The sequence below is a fragment of the Lepidochelys kempii genome, chromosome 3 (assembly GCF_965140285.1).
Source record: "Lepidochelys kempii isolate rLepKem1 chromosome 3, rLepKem1.hap1, whole genome shotgun sequence".
Classification (NCBI taxonomy): Eukaryota; Metazoa; Chordata; order Testudines; family Cheloniidae; genus Lepidochelys; species Lepidochelys kempii.
The window spans coordinates 157778028-157797007 of NC_136382.1; the positions used below are offsets into that span (position 1 = coordinate 157778028).

At 44.9% G+C, this 18980-nt stretch overlaps 1 protein-coding gene across 4 annotated transcripts in view; it reads right to left on the reverse strand.

Moving 5' to 3' along the window:
- Positions 1–18736, reverse strand: part of XDH (xanthine dehydrogenase) — a 77408-nt gene extending 58672 nt beyond the window's left edge. The window contains exons 1-7 of one of the 4 annotated variants that reach the window (XM_073338670.2): positions 18681–18736; positions 17697–17996; positions 16762–16858; positions 8672–8729; positions 4766–4862; positions 3100–3208; positions 785–911 (exon numbers count right to left, since the gene is read on the reverse strand). In XM_073338670.2, the coding sequence (XP_073194771.2) occupies positions 785–911; positions 3100–3208; positions 4766–4862; positions 8672–8729; positions 16762–16815 (445 nt within the window). In that variant the 5' untranslated portion in view covers positions 16816–16858; positions 17697–17996; positions 18681–18736. Of the gene's footprint in view, positions 1–784; positions 912–3099; positions 3209–4765; positions 4863–8671; positions 8730–16761; positions 16859–17696; positions 18370–18680 lie in introns of those variants that run through there. The other 3 variants (XM_073338673.2, XM_073338674.2, XM_073338672.2) reach the window with 3 other exon arrangements.
- Positions 18737–18980: the final 244 nt, after the last annotated feature.

Below are 18980 nucleotides of genomic sequence, written 5' to 3' on the forward strand. Positions count from 1 at the left end.
AAATCGCAATGAAAATTTTCACAGACATTTCAAAAATTTCCAACTATCTCTATTTAGTATTCAGCTGCCTTGATTGCATGTGTTTAATCTCAACATGCCGATTATCTAATGTCTGGAGCAACACAGAGCTCATTTCTCTTCCGTGGCTGACCTCTCTTCAGCAGGGGTGGCCACTGTACTGCTGGTCACAACTCCCTGATTCAGCACGAGCCCAATCCCAGCCGCAGCCTTAGTTAAAGCAGCCAAGGGACTGCGCTAACCTACACAAGAGGAGAACTGGCATAACGGAGTTTTGCTCCTCCACATCCCCAACCCTGGGCACACCCCTATATGTGGGGCTGCTGGTTGGGTCAGAAGCAAGATCTGTCATCTCCATTGGCTCTATGCCAGCAAGGAGTTTCCCCCACCCACCAGAAGGTGATTTATTTAGTTTGTAAGCTCTTTATGGCAGAGACCACCCTTTTGTTCTGTGTTTGCACAGCAACTAGCACCATGGGGCTCTGGTATATGACTGGGGCTCCTATGCACTATGGTAATGCAGATAATTCACAACAACAATGGGAATTCTCCACTGTCTATTTCCGGACAGAATCTGTTCATTTCACACCCATGAGCAATGTACTGTGAACAGCTCATTCTGGACAATCCAGGTCTTACTTTGATAGTAACTGGCCAGTTTTAAAGCAATCAGGTTAGGTGCACTCTGTCCCACTTGGGGAGGGAAATGTAGCCCCGAAAAAGCACAAGATGCATGCCTGCAGATCTGTTTTGGAATAGGCATTACCTTGGAAATTCTCTTCGATCTCCTCCATGTTTGGTTGAGGTCTGTTGCGAAGTAATGTATACATGGACATGACAATGCCAGGAGTGCAAAAGCCACACTGCGATCCATGGCTTTTTGCTATTCTCTCCTGAGAGGAAAAAGTGACCAAAACACAAACAGATCTTGTTAGCAGCACTACACTGATTTCCTGACCTCACTAGTCAGTGCTTCCTCACGTCTCTGGGCAGACCCTCCCAAAGGACTTAGGGCTTGTCTACACTTACCGGGGGATCAACACGCAGCGATTGATCCATCAGCAGCCGATTTAGCACTCTCCCATCGACTCCTGTGCTCCACTGGATCAAGAAGAGTAAGGGGAGTCCATGGGAGAGCGTCTCCCATCGACATCATTTAGTGTGGACTCTGCGTTAAGTATATCTAAGCTACGTCAACCTGAGTTACGTTATTCACTTAACTCAAACTGCGTAGCTTAGATCGACTTTTCCCTGTAGTGTAGACAAGACCTTAGTCCATTCAGATTGGTTTCAAACAGACTCACGAGAACTCATACTGCAAAATTGGGATCTAGATTTCAAAAAAAACCCCTAAATCTTGGCCTACTGAAATTGATGGGCGTTTTGCCATAGAATTCTTTGGGGCCAGGATTTCACCCCAGGAGTATCTGAGTCCCTGGGTTTCCATTTGCTCCATCATAAAGATAGGGGCTATTGGTCAGAATCAGATGTGCCTTTGGATTTCAAACCCTTTTCCCTCAAAGCTTAAGTGTTTGGATTCTGCGGGGTGGGGAGGTGGTAGGGAAAGGAACAAGCTCTATCCAATTGGACCCACCCAATCTCCATCCATCTCACTTTAGGTCTAAGTGTTCTCTCTTTATGGTTTACCATCATGGAAAGAATCTATACAAACTGCTAGATATGTGCAGAGGAAAACTTAATTTCCATCTCAAGGGCAGCATCTCTAGCAAAGATGAAACAACTAGTGACTCCAAACACTGCAATGTAGTATTACCAGTGTATAATAGTAACACGTTGCATTTCTCTCACAACTTCCAGAACCCTTTGGAAACATTACTAAATTAATCCCCAGCAATGCCCCTGTGAGGGGGATAAATGATAATATCCGAATGTTATAGGTAGAGAAACTGAGGCACACAGAGTTCCTGACTAAGGTCATCCAGGAAGGCCAAGGCAGAGCCAAGAATAGAACTTAGATTTCCTAACTCCCAGTCAGGGCCCCACAGAGGTTTCAAGGAGCCCAGAAAGGACAAAATCTGAAACTGAGGCCCCCAGCCCTTCCAAAGTATTACTATAGAGATGAAAGAGGTTAAAGAAGACGAGAGGGGATGGCAGGTAAGAGAGGGCCCAGGTCTGTAGTGTTGCTGTCCACCCCATGAGGATGGTGGCGGTTCTGCCTGCATGCAGCCAAGGAGCCGCTTCCAGTCCTGCCTCTCCCTGAGCTCTGGCCCCAGTTGGAGCTCTGCCAGTTGGAGTGGTATTCCCAACCCCCGACCATACTCCTACCTCTGGGCTCTCAGCATGGTGGGTTGCCTCAGGTCTGGTTCAATGATGCCAACACCAGCAACAGTGGGATGTGGACCCAGCTGGGGCAGGGGAGTCACTTTTCACACTATGGATGGTGGGCGCCAAGCAGGAGTAGCACTGCAACCCCATGCACCAGGTCACAATACCTCTCACTCAGATTTGCCGCAGCCACCCACCCATCATTTTGGGGGGCCCTTGGGAAAACTGCACTTTTTGTTCTACCTAGGCCCTGCACAGCCCTGCTCCCAGTCCTGTGCTTTAGCCACAAAATCACTCCTGGTGTAGGACTTGGATCAATACAACGTTGCAGGGCCAAAGCAAGAACACTAGCAGTGTAGCTGGAATGAGACCTAATATCATGTTTGCTTATAACAGAGAGTTACAATGTAGACATGTGCTTAGGTGCCATTCCCACTACGAGCAAAGTCTGCGCATGCGGTCTAAGGTGAAACCCACACCCTCCGGGCTTTGGCTTTATTAACAAGGAAAGTAAGAACAACACAAGCTAAACCTCAGCCCAAGTATTCCTCCCAGGGTAGGCTGTTCCAAGAGTTCCTCCAGTAGAAGCTGTCTGTCCCAGGTCGTACTGCCCAAGGAGCTGTTCCCACCTCCCTTATATCCAGGGCAGAGTTAACAAGCCATGCGTGCTCCCCAGGGGTCAGCAGAAAGCAGTAACTTACCAGGTGTTAGAGCCCTATGCTAACAGGGTGAGTCCGCAAAATATGCCTGCCACAGGTTACATTGTCTTAAGACTTAACGGCAGAGACAGCTCACCTGGACAGGATGCAACCTTGTCTTTGTGCTCCCTATGCCTTCAACAGTAGTCACTGCTACGCGATGCAATGCGCAGATGGGGAACAGACAAGCATTTACAGAGTAGTGGCTAGTACCGTAAGTTAAGGTCATTCGTTTGTAAAATCATTTGCCAGCGGTGCTCAGCAAATCATAGGTTTGCCTGCTTTGCAGCCTCTGATATATACAGTTACAATTCCAGGCAGCCTGGTTATGATAAGCAAATGGGCTAAAAAAAGGTAATGTTGCCTGTGACAAAACACTGGAGTCATGACAGCTCCACTCAGACAAGGCAGAGTCCTAATGAAGTCTGACACCCTCAGGGACATATCTAGACCTTCTTCATTGGATGGGAAGGGCCAAGTGGAAATTTCCAAATGCACCCTTTGTTGCTTAATGCACCTCTGAAAGGAACTCAGATGCCATGGTGATGGGTGTAGCGTTCAAACCTAAATTAGACAGAACAGACTGGACATACTTATTAACAACCAGCCAAATCCTGCAGCCCAAACTCAAGCAAAACTCCCAGTGACTTCACCTGAGCAAGAACTGCAGGATTTGGTCCAGGGCTAACAGCACTAATTCTTCTCAAAGCACTTATAAACATTAAACTAACTAATTAGTCCTCACAACGTCTCTGTAGGTAGTTTAAATGAGTATACAGCAAATAGGGAAACAGAGGCAGAGATGTCAAATGACTTGCCCACGCGACATGTGAAAGCTGGGAATAATAACTGTGGAGTTCCTGGCTTCCAGCCCTGAGCTCAGACACACCTCTTGTAGGTGGTGAACAAAGTGAAAATGTCTCTGATAAAAGATTAAATCAAACAATGTAGCCAGAACTTTCCCCATAATTAACTCTCCTGATCTCTGCAGCCTTTGTAGCCCCAAAAATAAATTACATAAATGAATATTCTGGCTGCTAGGGGACAGAATGATTGAAGAGATTTATTAATGAGAACCATACTTTTTCTTTTCTTGGTCAGCCTTTGACCTCATTAGAGATGTTCACCAACCCACGGTAAAATACCCATGGCATTTTCACTATATGAAGCTTCTGCCATTCTCGACAGAAAGAATAATCAGTGTTTTACTTCTTCTTGGTTTGATTTCATTGTTTAGCTCCACAAATGATCAAGAACTGAGAATGACATAATTCCATGTGCCAAACAGAAATAACTTTTTTGCAGATTAAATGGATATCTGCAGATACAGTGGATATCGACAGGCACACAGCAGCAAGATGATTCCAGAAATGTAATAGTGATAAAGATCCTAGCAGGGTAATTGTTATTTTACTCTTTCCAGGGCAAATGCGGGGCTGCATTGCAACAGGAGAATGCTACATTAGGGTTATAAAGGTTACCATATCAGGAAACACCATCTAAGCTGACATCTGGTCTGTCACAAGAGCCTGTGCACATGCTTCAAGACAAGATGTAAAATCTTCATAAGCATTGTACAATATCATTAGAGGAAATAACTTCTTGTATCTGCTGAGTTTACGTCCTAAATTGTGGATTGAGGCTTTGGCAGAACCGTAACGTTATATAACAACATTTATTTAATCATAAACAGTGCTGCATCCCTGGATTCATGACTATTTTCATTTCCATCTCAGTTTACAGGTTCAGCTTGCAAAGGATACACGATTTTCTTCTGGGAGTTGTCAAACTTGGATATCATAACAGTGCAAGCACCACATCCACCTTCTCCACAGCCTAGCTTGGTTCCAGGTAGCCCCACTGAGAGAACAAGCGCTAAGGAAAATACAGAAGCATAGCAATAGCCCTGGCAAATGTACAGCCCACAACCCTTTTACAGCCAAAGTTTTCCAAAGGTTCTGGCTGAAAACTGAGTTCATAATTTTCTTCACACTTTCCCTTATCAACAACTTAGTTTTTACAGAAGCAAAGCCTCAACTACTGATGTGAAGACTACAGGACGGACACACAAAGATCTGACCATAAGCAGTTAAGTACCCAATACGCTTATTAGAGCTGGTTAAAATTTTCTGAATCTTGACGTTTTTCAACAATTTTTCAAATTTTGACCCGAAAAAACAGGAAGGGGGAGGAAATACTGCTGAACATTTTTTTTGCAGTGTCGTTGTATTCATATTGGTCCCAAGATATGAGAGAGACAAGGAACGTGAAGTAATATAGTTTACTGGACCAACATCTATGGGTGGAAGGTACAAGGTTTAGAGCTACACAAAGCTCTTCTTCAGATCTGGGGAAGGAAATCAGAGTATCTGAGCTAGACACAAGTTGGGACTGACTGTTAAGCATAAGGGGTACACGTTGTAGGCAGCCACTTGAAATGGAGTGGGCAATAAGAATTAGACTGTTATTCAAAAGGGGTTTGAAGTGGACTATAGCAGATTAGCAGGCAGGTGTGTTACAAATTGTTGTAATGAGCCATGAAACCAGCATCTCTGTCAAGTCCATCATTTTTAATGTCTTGTTATGAATTTAAGTTCCGAGGCTCACCTTCTGAAGGTGTTGTGCAGGTTTCCTTTGAGGACAAGTATTGAAAGATCAGGTATGGAGTGATCGGTTTGTAAAAAATGCTTACCCAAGGGTGATACAGTGTTTTTGGTTTTTATCATTTTTCTGTGTAAGTTCATTCAAGAGTGTAGTGATTGGCTGGTTTCACCCACAGATTTGTTATGAGGCATTTAGTGCACTGGATGAGATACACCACATGTTGCAATAAGCATGTGTAGGACCCATAGATCTGGAAAGGTGTGTTGTGGGGTGTACTGGTCATTGCAGCAGTGGAGATATGTCTGCAGGTTTTGCATCTATTGTTCTGGCAGGGTCTGGTGCCGCTTTGAGTTGGCGGGTCCTGGTCTGTGGTTCTGATGATGAGCTTGACAAGGTTTGTGGAGTTGTTTGAAGGCCAAAAGAGTGGGTTCAGGAAAGATTTGTTTCAGGATGTGGTCCCCATCAAATATGGGTTGTAGTAGTTTGATGATACCCCATATGGGTTCCAGTGTGAGGCAATAGATGATAACTAGGGATTTCCGGTCAGTGTGGGGGGCAGGGGTCTGTACTGAAGCAGATTCTATGGGGGTATATGTTTCTGTACCTGCATCTGAGATTTTGACACCAATACAAACATGTGGAACAAGTAAGTGAGCAAAAAGGTAGGTGCTGGTACACACAAAAACATATAACTTCAGAAAACTAAGTCAGCAAAAACATAGGTAGCCAATTTTAGTCAGACAGATTTAGAGCCCAATTTTCAAAATTTGTTTCTGATGGTCAAATTCAGGAGTCTGTAGAAACAACTTAACTAAAAAGAGTTGATGAAAACAGAAGTTCTCTCCTGTAAGTGCAATAGCTATGGAGATTCATGGATAACAACAGGAATTAAAGAAAGTCCCTGATTCAGCAGGGTACTTGAGCATGTGTCTAACTTTTGAGTAGTCTCATTGAGGTTGTCTACTCCATAAATCCATCACCATCAGTTTATTGCACATACAGAAAGATGAATATACATGAGCAAATACGTCACACGTACAAAGAAAAGTACATGAGTGCATGCAGGAAAATAAAGGAGTTCTTATTTCCTGGGGATGTATTACCTTTTCTTGGGGACCTCTCTTGCAAAGGGGCAGCCATAGCCAAGGGAAGTCCCCAGTAGCATGGTTCTAATGGAGCCCAAAGGAAGGAGGTGCTGGGAGCTGGAACCAGTAGAGAGGCACAGGGGGATCTACCAGGTGCATCGGCTGGCCCCATGAGCTCATCTACAGGGGTGGAGAGCATCTCCTATATCTCACAACAAGATGATACGGGAGGAAACTACCAGACTATTCTAGTGGTGATTTTCTCCTTCCAATCAGTTCTTGCTCAGGTTGAATTTCACCCTGCGTATATTGGATCCTCCTAGTAGTCTTAACTCAGGGCGCAGTCCCATAAGCCCTTTGTACACTGAAATCCCTTTGACCTCAACAAGAGTTTTTTGCACAGAGAGAACATGTAGCATCAAACCCAGGAAAAATGCCCACTGAACCCCAGAAACATATTAGGGCTTTTCATATCATCCACAAATCATCTGCGTTTATCTGAGGAATGTCAGAAGACAAACTTTTGCAAGCTTCTAGGATGAGAGGTGCTGTGTCAAAATCATATATTATTATTTATAATTATTTATCATTGTTTACAGTGAACTTGATCGGGCACTGCAGAGGAAGACAGAACTGATTTTCAAGGAGAAACCGCCTTTGTTTGCAGTAAATATATGGCCATGCTGAGATAATCAATTTAGGCTTGCTCCTCCACTGTTGAAGTCCATGGCAAATTGACTTCAATGAGAGCAGGCTTGGGCCCTTTCATACTAATGTCATTGAGGTTCCCACTGGAATTGACATGAAACTGATTATCTCTGCACAACCATGTGTCCACTATAGCAGAACACAGCTTGTTCATGGAAATCCATCAAGGCATAATCTAAGGGTTTTCTCTTCCAATGTCACATCGGTTTTATCAGGATGTGGGTGAAAAGCTTCCCAAGGAGCCAGAATTCACCATGCAGATTTTCCATAAACTCTGGATTTGTAAGAAAACAACAGAACCAGGAGCTTTCCCTACAGAATATGATCATCCCAAACATTAAATTATTTGAATTACACATTAACAAGCTCAAACACCTAGGACCAAATGACAGGTTTCAGAGTAACAGCCGTGTTAGTCTGTATTCGCAAAAAGAAAAGGAGTACTTGTGGCACCTTAGAGACTATTGTCTCATATTCTCTGTGTATATATAAAGTCTGCTGCAGTTTCCACGGTATGCATCCGATGAAGTGAGCTGTAGCTCACGAAAGCTCATGCTCAAATAAATTGGTTAGTCTCTAAGGTGCCACAAGTACTCCTTTTCTTTTTAGGACCAAATGGTGACTCTTCATGAACAGCAGTGCATGGAGATAGAGAGAGGACACAGCAGCCTTCTTCCCCACTCCTTTGTGCACCCATGCTGCATCCAGACAGAACGCTGCTGTTAGCGCTCCCTGAGCACAAGCGGGCGAGTGCCCCACACCCAAAAACGAACATGGCTAAAGTCCTCCTTCCTCCTCCAAACCCTGTGCACCCACCAGAACATGGCAGCAAGACTGGGGTAAGTACGAACTACACCTTTGTAAAGGGACATAGGGTCTAAGTTGGGAATCTCTTTGCATCGATGGTTTTCATGTATTGAAACAGAAATGGAAACAGCCTTAATTTGTCAGCGAGGAAATTGCTACGCAGTTTATATGTGACTAGAAATGAACTGTTCTCTCAATTTTATGGGCTCTTTTTTGTACAATTCTCTCTCCCCGTCATATCTTGAATCACTAGCAACTATCGGAGGCCTCCCTTCCAAGTACTAGCTAGATTTGATGCTGCTTAACTTTGATGAGCTGATGAACTCACCGTCCAAAATAATACCAATCTGCATACGGCTCTCACCCCCAAACACGTTGTCTGGTTAGGTTTGATAGCAACAGCTAACAACGGCAAAATGCCATAACCATTTGAAACCATATACAGTTCTTCCTGACATTGGATACATTTTCGCCGTAGGTAGGTCAGTAAAGTTGTTTCTGGGTCCACATTTTTTTCCAACACCTGAAAGAAGAGAAAAGTATTGTAAAACATATAATCAAGATTTATATATCTAAAGAGACAGACATACAGACTCTGAAGATGAACTTCAGTCCTGGTGCGACTCCGTTCACATCAACAGCATTATACCAATGAACTTTATCCCTTTCCCCACTGCCTGTCACTTTTAAAATCTGCTTATATAGCACAATAGAGGTCAGGAAAGTGAAGCATCCCAGAAACAGGGTTAGCAGCAGATTAAGGCCTCGTTTATACTACACAGTTTTGTCAAAAAAAGGCAGCTTTTGTCAAGAAAACTAGTGGAGGTGAACACACTGATTTAACTCTCCTCTCTCTCAAAATAAAACCACTTCAATGAGAGGCACAGAGCTTTTTGCAACAGAGGGCTTGGCTACACTTGTGAGTTACAGTGCAATAAAGGAGCCCCGGGTGCACTAGCTCACTACCAGGCCACACTGGCAAGGCACGTAGAGCGCTCTGACTCCGCAGCTACAGCGCTGCTGGGTACTCCACCTCAGCAAGTGGAATAACATTTGCTGCACCCCCGCTGGAGCGCAGCAGCGCCAGTGTGAACGAGGTGTTGCATTACTGCGCTCTGATTGACCTCCAGAAATGTCCCATAATCCCCTTAAGTCAAGTGGCCACTCTTGTCATTGTTTTGAACTCGCTGTAGGAATGCAGATATGCCCTTTCAAAGCTCCGTTTCTGACAGCTGGCTGCTTATCTGCTCTGGGACAAAGGAACCATTACTGAGGAATGCTGCTTGCTTTGAGTGAGTGAGAGAGAGAGAGGGGTGCGGGGTGGGGGGAGGTGGGAGGGAAGGGAGGCCTGCTGCTGTCTGAACTTACAAGACAGCAAGCTGACACACTCTCAGCCTCCCAAAAACCCACTCCCACCCCACCCCCCCGCATTTGAAAAGCACGTTGCAACCACTTGCATGCTGGGATAGCTATCATAATGCATTGGTCTTTGTGGCCACACCAGTGTGCTTCCAGCTGAGAGAGTAAACACTCGGCAGAGTTTTCCCTGCTGCGGTCCCTGAAGGCTAGTTTAACTCCCAGCACTCTACAACTGCAAGTGAAGCCATGCCCATAGTTACAATGACGCAATGTCAGTGTAAACACTGCATTCTTTACATCGCCGTAACTGGGCTCTGGGAGATATCCTGCAATGCCCACCATGACTTCTCTGCTCACTGTTCTGAACTCCATGGCCCTGCCGCCAGCTACGCAGACACGTGCCCCACCCCTTTCAAAGCCCCAGGAAGTTTTGAAATTGCTCAGCACAGAGAGCTCACATAGCTACTGCCTAGCTGAGCATGCTGGCTCCCTGGCAGCAAACACACTCCTGCCTGGACTACATGGGAGGGGGTGGATCTCCTGGGTTTGTGGGCAGAGGAAGCTGTGGGAGAACTCGGAGGTAATCACAGATTCAAAACATTAACATGGAATCCTGCTCTCCCCGGCAGCAGGCAGACAGGGTGGGCTGATGCTGGGGGTGGGAGGAGAGACTGCTGTGCTGTGTAGAGCCAGGGAGGGAGGCGGGGGCTGATGTCGGGGTGTCCCCCTCACCCTGCCGGTGTACTGGTCTCCACTGAGCTGGGGTGGGAGTTCAGGGGAGCGCCTGTCTGTGCACCAGCTTCTGCCTCACTCGCCCAACATGCACACTGTCTCTCTCACACACACACACTCCCTCAACAAACACACACACTTATGTGGGCTTCTTGTGTTAGTGTTCAGTAACGTCCGTTTGGTCATATTACTGAGTGCTACTTTAAGAAGTGATTTAAACTGTGTCACTTTTCGGGTACACACAGCAATCATTACAAGGTTCATAGCACGGTGCAAACAAACAATGTCAGGCTCAGCACACTACAGCAACACACTTTACTGTGGTTCCATGTTAATGTGCTCCTTCAAGACATCCCTCGGCCAAATAGCCCCCCATTGAGCTCCTCTTATAGACTTGTGTTCATAACACAAAGCACAAAACCAAACAGCAGTGCAGGATCCATCGTTTCTGACAGAGACGGCTCGGTTGCAGGTTGAAAAGTGGCTGGCAACCTAAAAGGATGCCCATGGAACAATGGGATTGAGAAACCATCATGTGACCTTGCCCTTGCTCCCATGAGGCATTGAAATCCCTTTCCAAAACACCCTCTGGCCAGTTGCACAGTGGGATTGCTACCCACGGTGCACTGCTCTCTGTGTCAACACAAGAGCTGCTACTGTGGACTGCTCTGCTGACACAAGAAGCATAGTGTGGACATACAGCAGCAGTTTAATTACAGCGGTAGCTGTATATCGATGTAACTTAAGTAGACTTAACTTCGTAATGTAGACATAGACTAAGGAGGGACAAAGCACTTGGCATCTTGGAGTTTAGTCCATTATCTCTCCTGCAGAAGCCCTGATCCAAACACCATGTTCTAATAGGTTTGGTCGTATGTAAACAAATTCTGTTAGTGATGTGAGACCCTCAAGAAGTTCAGAGGTTTGGTTCATATGAGCAAAGAACTATTAAGTGATCCAAAGTTCAGGATTGCCTGGATCAGGATTTTGGTTCATGCCCATCTCTAATACTGAGTTAACTAATACTCACTTAAACCTAAATGCTGACCTTAGAAAGTTATTTATTACAGTAAAATGTTTAATTCTTGCTAGATGTTATTTATTAAGGTAACAAGCTATTTAATTCTTGTTGGATCTGGAGATACAACCTAAGATTCAGCACTGATTCTGACTTGACATGAAGCTTATCTGGCACCTTTTTTAAATGTTTTATTAATAGTTGTGACATTAATACCCATCTCGAACCTGGAAATGGCTGGTTTTGGTGTGGCGGAATCTTAATCTGCGCAATTTCAGTCAACTCAGTCTTGATTGTTGGTAATGTTGTTTACTGTTACCTATTTTATTAGATTTAAAACTCGGGTTTACTTGAACCTTCCCCTTGTGGTCAGAAATCAAAGTTTTGTATTTGTTTTCTTCTGGCCTGCCGGGTTTGTTTTGCTCCGTCAGTATTAACAGAGTACTAAGGCACATTTCCAGTAAAATTGCGTAATAGGATGTGTTAATGTGTTCTTGACTCTTACAATGTAGGAGTCCTAAGTACAGTCGTTACAGTTTACTTAAGATAATCTCTCTCAGTTTTGAAAGTCTGATTGAAGCAAAGAGCACTTTTATAACCTTTCCTCCCTCCCCAAGATAAGATAATTTATCACCCTCTGTACTTTGAGCTTTTTTTCTCATAAGACCTACATTTTTATAATTGGCTGATTAAAGTGCTACTGCAAAATGTAGCTGGGAAGTGGTTACATATACAGCTCATAAAACAGATAATTTGCCAGGCAAATGGACTCTGGCACTCCTCATTATTCAAATCTTTACAAATATAATATTTTCAAGTGACTGGCATCACAGAGGTATTTGCAGCATTCCTTTGGAAGTATATTAAGCGTGGGGATTACCATCAGAGGTGAAAGTAAGCCAGTACGGCATACCGGTAAGGAAGTGGCTGCCGGTACACAGCCAACTGTACTGGCAGGGCTGCTGATGAGGGCGGAGGGGAGGTCAAAAGGGGCAGCTGCCCTGGGACCCAGGGCTCCCGGCAGCAGTGGGAGCCTCTGGCCCTTTAAATCACCACCAGAGCCCCAGGACTCCCAGCCACCACCGCCACTACCCCAGGGCTCCGGCAGCAATTTAAAGGGCCTGAGGCTCTGGCAGTGATTTAAAGGGCCAGGGGCTCCCAGCCACCGCTACTGCCCCAGCACCCAAAGCCCCGAGCCCTTTAAATCGCCCCCTGAGCCCCAGGCGGCCTGGGCCGGGCAGCACTAAAGGGCTGGCTGGGGGAGTCTGGTCCCAGCCCCGCCCCTTCTGCCAGAGGCCCTGCTCCTTCTGGGGGCCCAGAGTCTCCCCCCACTTTGCCCAAGACCCTGGCCGCCCTTTGTACCCGGTAAGTCCGTTAAGTTACTTTCACCCCTGATTATCATACGTATCTCAGTAATGTTGGCTACTTTCAAGGACAAAGTTGCAAACTTTGTAATGGCATTAGTGTGAAGGTACACATGAGCCTGGTTTGTGCAGGTGATCTGGGAAAGTAGAGAAACATACTTGCGAAGTCAGATTTTCGTTAACATGCTGCTGAGCCTTTCGGGTTATGCTGGGACCAAATTTAAACAGTAAGATGCACAAAATTGGTTCATATTGTAACATACTCATTCGATCATTTTTAAAAGCCTACGGTAGTGCAAAATTAAGTTGTAATCACATAAAAGTCCAGAATTTCAGAGTTCAGGTTCCCACAGCTAATCAGGCCTCTCAAGCCTATTTTGTCACACAATGCTAGTTATAATAGCTGGATGTATACGCCAACATACCTGGCTCTGAATTTCCTGACTTTTGTGGGATTCTAATTCTAGAGTCTTCACTACAACAATCTCAAGGAAGGGGCTGGCTTCTTACGACCTTGATTTGTTTTTTTAAATAAGCATTCAATCAAAAAGGCACCTACATTCCAGCATGCTCTGTCCCACACTCCCACTAAGCAATTGCTGAAACTGACGGGTGAAATTCACCCCCTTCTCCCCCGCCACACACACACACACACCCACACCCCCAAGTAAACAGGCTGCAAGTCTTTGTGTGAGAACTGCTCTGGTGAGTAGGGGCATAGAATCCCCTCTCCCAACCTGAGGGCAGTATTCATGGCTGCATTGCATCCCCCTGCATGGCTGCCACTCTCTCCTCCCATGGCTAATGGCTTCCATTCCACCTGCAGTAAATGGTACCTCATTATGTGTTTATTTCAGTAACGAGAAGCAGTTCCCTACTTCAGATCCTTCTGAGAATTACTATTTTCAAATCACACTATCGTCAAGCACAGCAAAATTCACATCCCTGTTTGTGGTCTATGTACATGCCCGGCCTGGCCCTTTCAAGCAAAGCTCTTTTTGAGCTATCCAGACATAAAAAATAAGCCACTGGCCAATTTTCTTCATGCTTCAATAAACCCCAAATGGCCAAATAGGTTTTCTTGAGATTTTCCTAAAAATATGCAATTGTGGACCAAGAATAAACACAAGAAGTCTCATCACCAAATGGCCATTACTTGGGAAGTTGTAAATGGCTGAAAATATGGGCTTAGGCCCTGATTCAGCAAAGCCTTAAGATACCAGTTATTCAACAAAGCACTGAAGCATGTGTGTAAGTTCCACAAAAGTTAAATCATTGCCAAGTTGGGGCCTTGGAATGGAAGCGGCTCCTTATCATTGGAGCAAATACATAACGTGCTGGGCACCCTCACCACACCTCCTTTTCAAGTCAAGAGACCAGATTCACCTCTTACTCCTATCGTTGTAAAGCAGCACGAACACCATTGTAGTAAATGGCGTTGCCTGCATGTAAAACTTGCAGGAGGAATATTGGGCCTACTGGGAGTTTTGGGTGCTCAGTGCCACTCGGAATCAATCCCAGGGCTTGAATAAGACCACACACCTGTGTAAGTCAGGAGTGACTTCACTGCATTCAATAGAGTCCCCTGGGGTAAAACTACTGTGCGATCAGAACAAGGCCCCACTTGTTGGCCCTGCCTTATGACACTGCTGTGAACACTGTTAATCTATCTAACTACATGATTTATTATTTATTATTGTTTATTATTTATTATTGTTATTTTTTGTCCTCCCTCGGGTCTTCCTCCAACTGTTCGTTAGGCTCATTTGTATCATCTCTAATTGACTTTTAAATTCTTTGGGTGGAAATAATGTCTATTTATGTGTTGCTCAGTGTGTAGCATTATAGGACCCCAATTCATTCTGTCTGTCCGCTTAGGTACTCGACCCTTCAAATACGATCTGAGTACCTCACACTTCTATTCCTGCACAGTGCAAAATGAAATAATCCCCATTGATTTCAGGATCGACCCCTTACAATTACAGTTCCAATAGGCAATGGAAGAGGAGTGCCACCAACCAAGTTCTCTGCTGACTCGGTCCTTCTGCTGTGTTAGGTCTTGACACTTGCATAAGCAGCCTCAAGCTCAGCCCCTATTTCCAACCAGAGAACTAAAGAATGGTGTCTGCCAGAACACTCTACACCAAACCTCTGCTCTCCTCAGACGTTGGGTAGGCTCAGATCCAAACGTCATGGCTCAGCACACTCTTTGTAAGAGGTACAGACCAGAGCTCTTGACTTCAAACATCCCTGAAATCTCAGGAAAGTTTGGATCCAAATCCAGATTGGGAATCAAACTCACAACTCAGTCCCATCTCTAGCTGGAATAGGGTCATATCCTGCCCTCATGCACAGCAGATGGCCAAGCTGATTAACTCCACACCGCACAGCCTTGTTTGGTGAAAACTGGGATGGTAGGAATCCTGCTCCCAGAATGCAGAACAGCAGCACAGTCACTATGGCAGCCTCTGAACCAAGAAACCATACACCATGTTCTCTCCTCGGGAAAGAAAGGCCAGTGAATCGGTGTACTGATTCTCTGGCCCAGCCCCAACTCCTGCTCTACTCTTGAGCAGCATGCAAGGAATCTCCATAGATCTGTGCTCCACAATGCACAGGGAGTGCACACCTGGACATGACTTCCCACCATGCTCGTCTCTGGGCAGTAGAACTGCACTGGTCTCATGGTATCAACGGCCATAAAAATAGGGGCAGGGTTTGCCCCACATTGAACACGGACATAGGTAAATTCTATTGAGAGTGCAGTAGAGTGGCAGTCCTGACTGGTTTCAGTGCCTTGCAGGATGCAGACCACAATCCTGGTTAGCGTTAAACCTCTTCAGAGTGAGGGGATGCTGTGAAAAACGGAATTCACTGTTCAAAGGCTTCCACTGTGTGCAGGAATCACACCACCCACCTTTGAAAGGTGTTCCAAAACTTCCTCTCTACTGACACCTCAATCTGGGACTGTTCGTAAGATTTGTCATCTAAAAAGAATGGCTCAGGTGTGGGAACCTCTCTCATATTCTCTGCAGTGAAGACCAATGCAAAGAATTCATTTAGTTTTCTCTGCAACAGCCTTGTACTCCTTGAGTGCTGCTTTTAGCACCTTGACCATCCAGTGGCCCTACTGATTGGAAAGCTTCCTGCTTTTGATGTACTTAAAACATTTTTGCTATTAGTTTTTGTGTGTTTTGCTAGTTTGCTTTACAAATAGGTTTGTTTGTTTGTGGCCAACCTAATTATATGTTTACATTTGACTTGCCAGAGTTTATGCTTCTTTCTATTTTCCTCAGTAGGATTTGACTTCCAATTTTTAAAGGATGTATTTTGCTTCTAACCATCTCTTTTACTTTGCTGTTTAGCCATCGTGGCATTTTTTGTTCTCTTACTGGTTTTTTATACAATTAGTTTGAGTCTCTATTATATTGTTCTTTTTTAATTTCCATTTAATAGTGTCTTCATTTTTGTGTAGTTTCCGTATTTGAAGTTAAATGTTACTGTGGTAGGTGGGTTTCACTGGAATCACCGCCGCACCTCCCCTCCCCGCCCGGATGTTAAATTTAATTATATGGTTGCTATTACCAAGCAGTTCAGCTATGTTTACTTTTTGGACCAGATCCTGTAATCCATTTAGGAATAAATCTAGAATTGTCTCTCCCCTTGTTGGTTCCAGGATCAGCTGCTCCAAGAAGCAGTCATTAATGGCATATAGAAATTTTATCTCTGCACCCTGTCCTGAGGTGACATGTACCCAGTCAATATGGGGATAGTTGAAACCCCCCCATTATTACTGGGTTTTCTGTTTTTGTAGCTGCTGTAATCTCCCTGAGCATTTCACAGTCACAGTCACCGTCCTGGGCAGGTGGTCAGTAATATAGCCCTACTGCTATACTTTTATTATTCAAGCATGAAATTTCTATCCACAGAGCTATTACGATACATCCCAACCTTCAAAGGTCGTTGTTACTGCTACTGCTGCTCTGTTAGAAAACTTCAGTGGAAGAGAATATGATAAAGTGACTGATTAACACAGCCAGGATCCAAGAACAAAGAGAATAAAAAGTTGGAATCTCTCTTACCTTTTGGCCGTTCACAAAGAAAATCAGCTGATCAGTTGTCCTTTCTGAAGCCATCCTGTGCACTGCCCAAATTCACTCTAGAGATCACAGAGCAGGCCTACACACCATAAGAAAGTAAGCACTACTGGCATCAAGACACGCAACGTGTGTCAGACTTAGGAATGTTTGACCGTATTTCCACCCCCAAGTTATATAAGAATTGATCTGGAGGTGTGCCAGCTGCAAGTGGCTAGTGCTTCTGCAGCAGTAATGATAGAACAGGAGAAGTTGAAAGAACAAAGTGACCTGCCCCCCTGATATAGCACTAGATTAATTTGAGAAGTTATTTAATTGCATTTCCATTCTGAAAGACACGGCCGAGCCTGATGCACCCAAAAATCTGGCTCTATTAGAGCTTACAGAATTAACAGCATTTTGCTTTTGAGCTCCACGTAGTTTTTCCAACTGTTTATCACTGCACTGAACCAAGAACACTTGTGATTTTTTTATACTTGCCCTTTCCAACAACAACCAGCCTCAGCATCAATAACTTTATAAGATACTTTCCTGTCAAAACAGTGAGGACTTCCTCTCTTAATTTTCACCTGATATACAGAGATCAGTAAGCAGAGTCACTGTGAGATTATTTCGTCATTTTTCTGCTTACGATTTGTAACACTCCAGTGCTTTCCACATGAAAGGAAATAAACATTTAAAAAAACACACACACACACACACTCTGCATGCTTCTAAAGGACTACAGATAACTAGGTCCTTATGCCCAATCCAGCAGTGCATTTAAGCACCTGTGACTTTAAGCATGTAAGTAGCCACAAAGAGGGCAATGGGGCAACTCACATGCTTAAAATCACAAGTGTTTAAACGTTTTGAGGGATCAAGAGCTCGGCATAATGTTCTCATTTGGGCTCCGAGTGCTTAGTTTGTTGTATCCTTACCTCATGTAGATCTGGCATGTGGCATGACAGCAAACGACAAGGAAACGGTCAATTCTCTGGGAACGAATTTGTGTTCCCGTTTCTTGATTTTGCTTTTTCCCCAGTTTCTCTGTTATGCAACTTTCAATTCTCCTGGGCTTTAATCCTGGCTTCTCACTGGCTGTTCCAGAGCATTCCACAAAGCCCTCCACCAAGGCATGGCAAACTTGTGCTGCTGTGCATTTCTTTACCTAATGCATCATCATCTTAATTTCTGGATCCATGCGAATTACTCTGTAGGTGCCAACACAGTTCCAAAAACTGAAGAACAGAAAAATGGTCACAGTGTAGTGACTAATCTTATTTGCTCTCCTCCGCTTTCTGTAACTTTTCCTTTCTTCGGTTCCTTTCTTTATAGGCAGTCACTTCCAAGCACCAGTTTTACTGGTATTAACTGCCTTTAGCTTTTTTAAAATACCTGGGAAAGAGCCACCTTTAGCTCTGTTTTCCAAACTGCTCTGACCAGCTCAAGCAATTTTAAAACTGAAACCAAGAAACTAAAACCAACTGCCACACCCAGAAGCAGCCTCATTTTGATTACTCTCTGCCAGACTATCAGGGCAGCCACCAGCAGTGCATGTATTATTTTACGAGCACTTGTTTGTTTGTTTTCTGCACTCTACCTCCCTGGCTACACAGTAGGAAAGTTTAGGACAATATGTGTCAGCAATGGGTTCAGCATTGACTCAGCAGCACCAGTGGTGAGCTGGAGCCGGTTCGCACTGGTTTGCTGGAACCGGTTGTTAAAGTTAGAAGCCCTTTTCGAACCGGTTGTCCCACGAGGGTTCTAAAAGGGCTTCTAAATTTAACCACTGGCCAAAAGGGCCGCCATAGGCGCTGTCTCCGTGGGTGCTCCGGGGCTGGAGCACCCACAGGGAAAATTTGGTGGGTGCAGAGCACCCAGCGGCAGCTCCCCGCCCCATCCTGCGCCCGGCCCCAGCTCACCTCCGCTCTGCCTCTGCGTCCTCCCCTGAACGCGCCGCCCCGCTATCCTTCTCCGCCCCCCCACAGGCTTCCCGCTAATCAGCTGTTTGCCTGGTGTTGCCGGCACCCAGTGCCGAGAGGCTGAACAACAGCTTGAGTGGTTCGTTACCCGGTGTGCTACACCCAATAATCACAACGGGGTGGAGAAGCAGAAAAGTTTATTTGCAGCTGCAAAAAGGTACAGGGAGAATAAAATCTCAAATCCTGCACACAGAGCAGGAAGTTACACAGGCTTTTATACATCCTTTTTCCCAGCATACT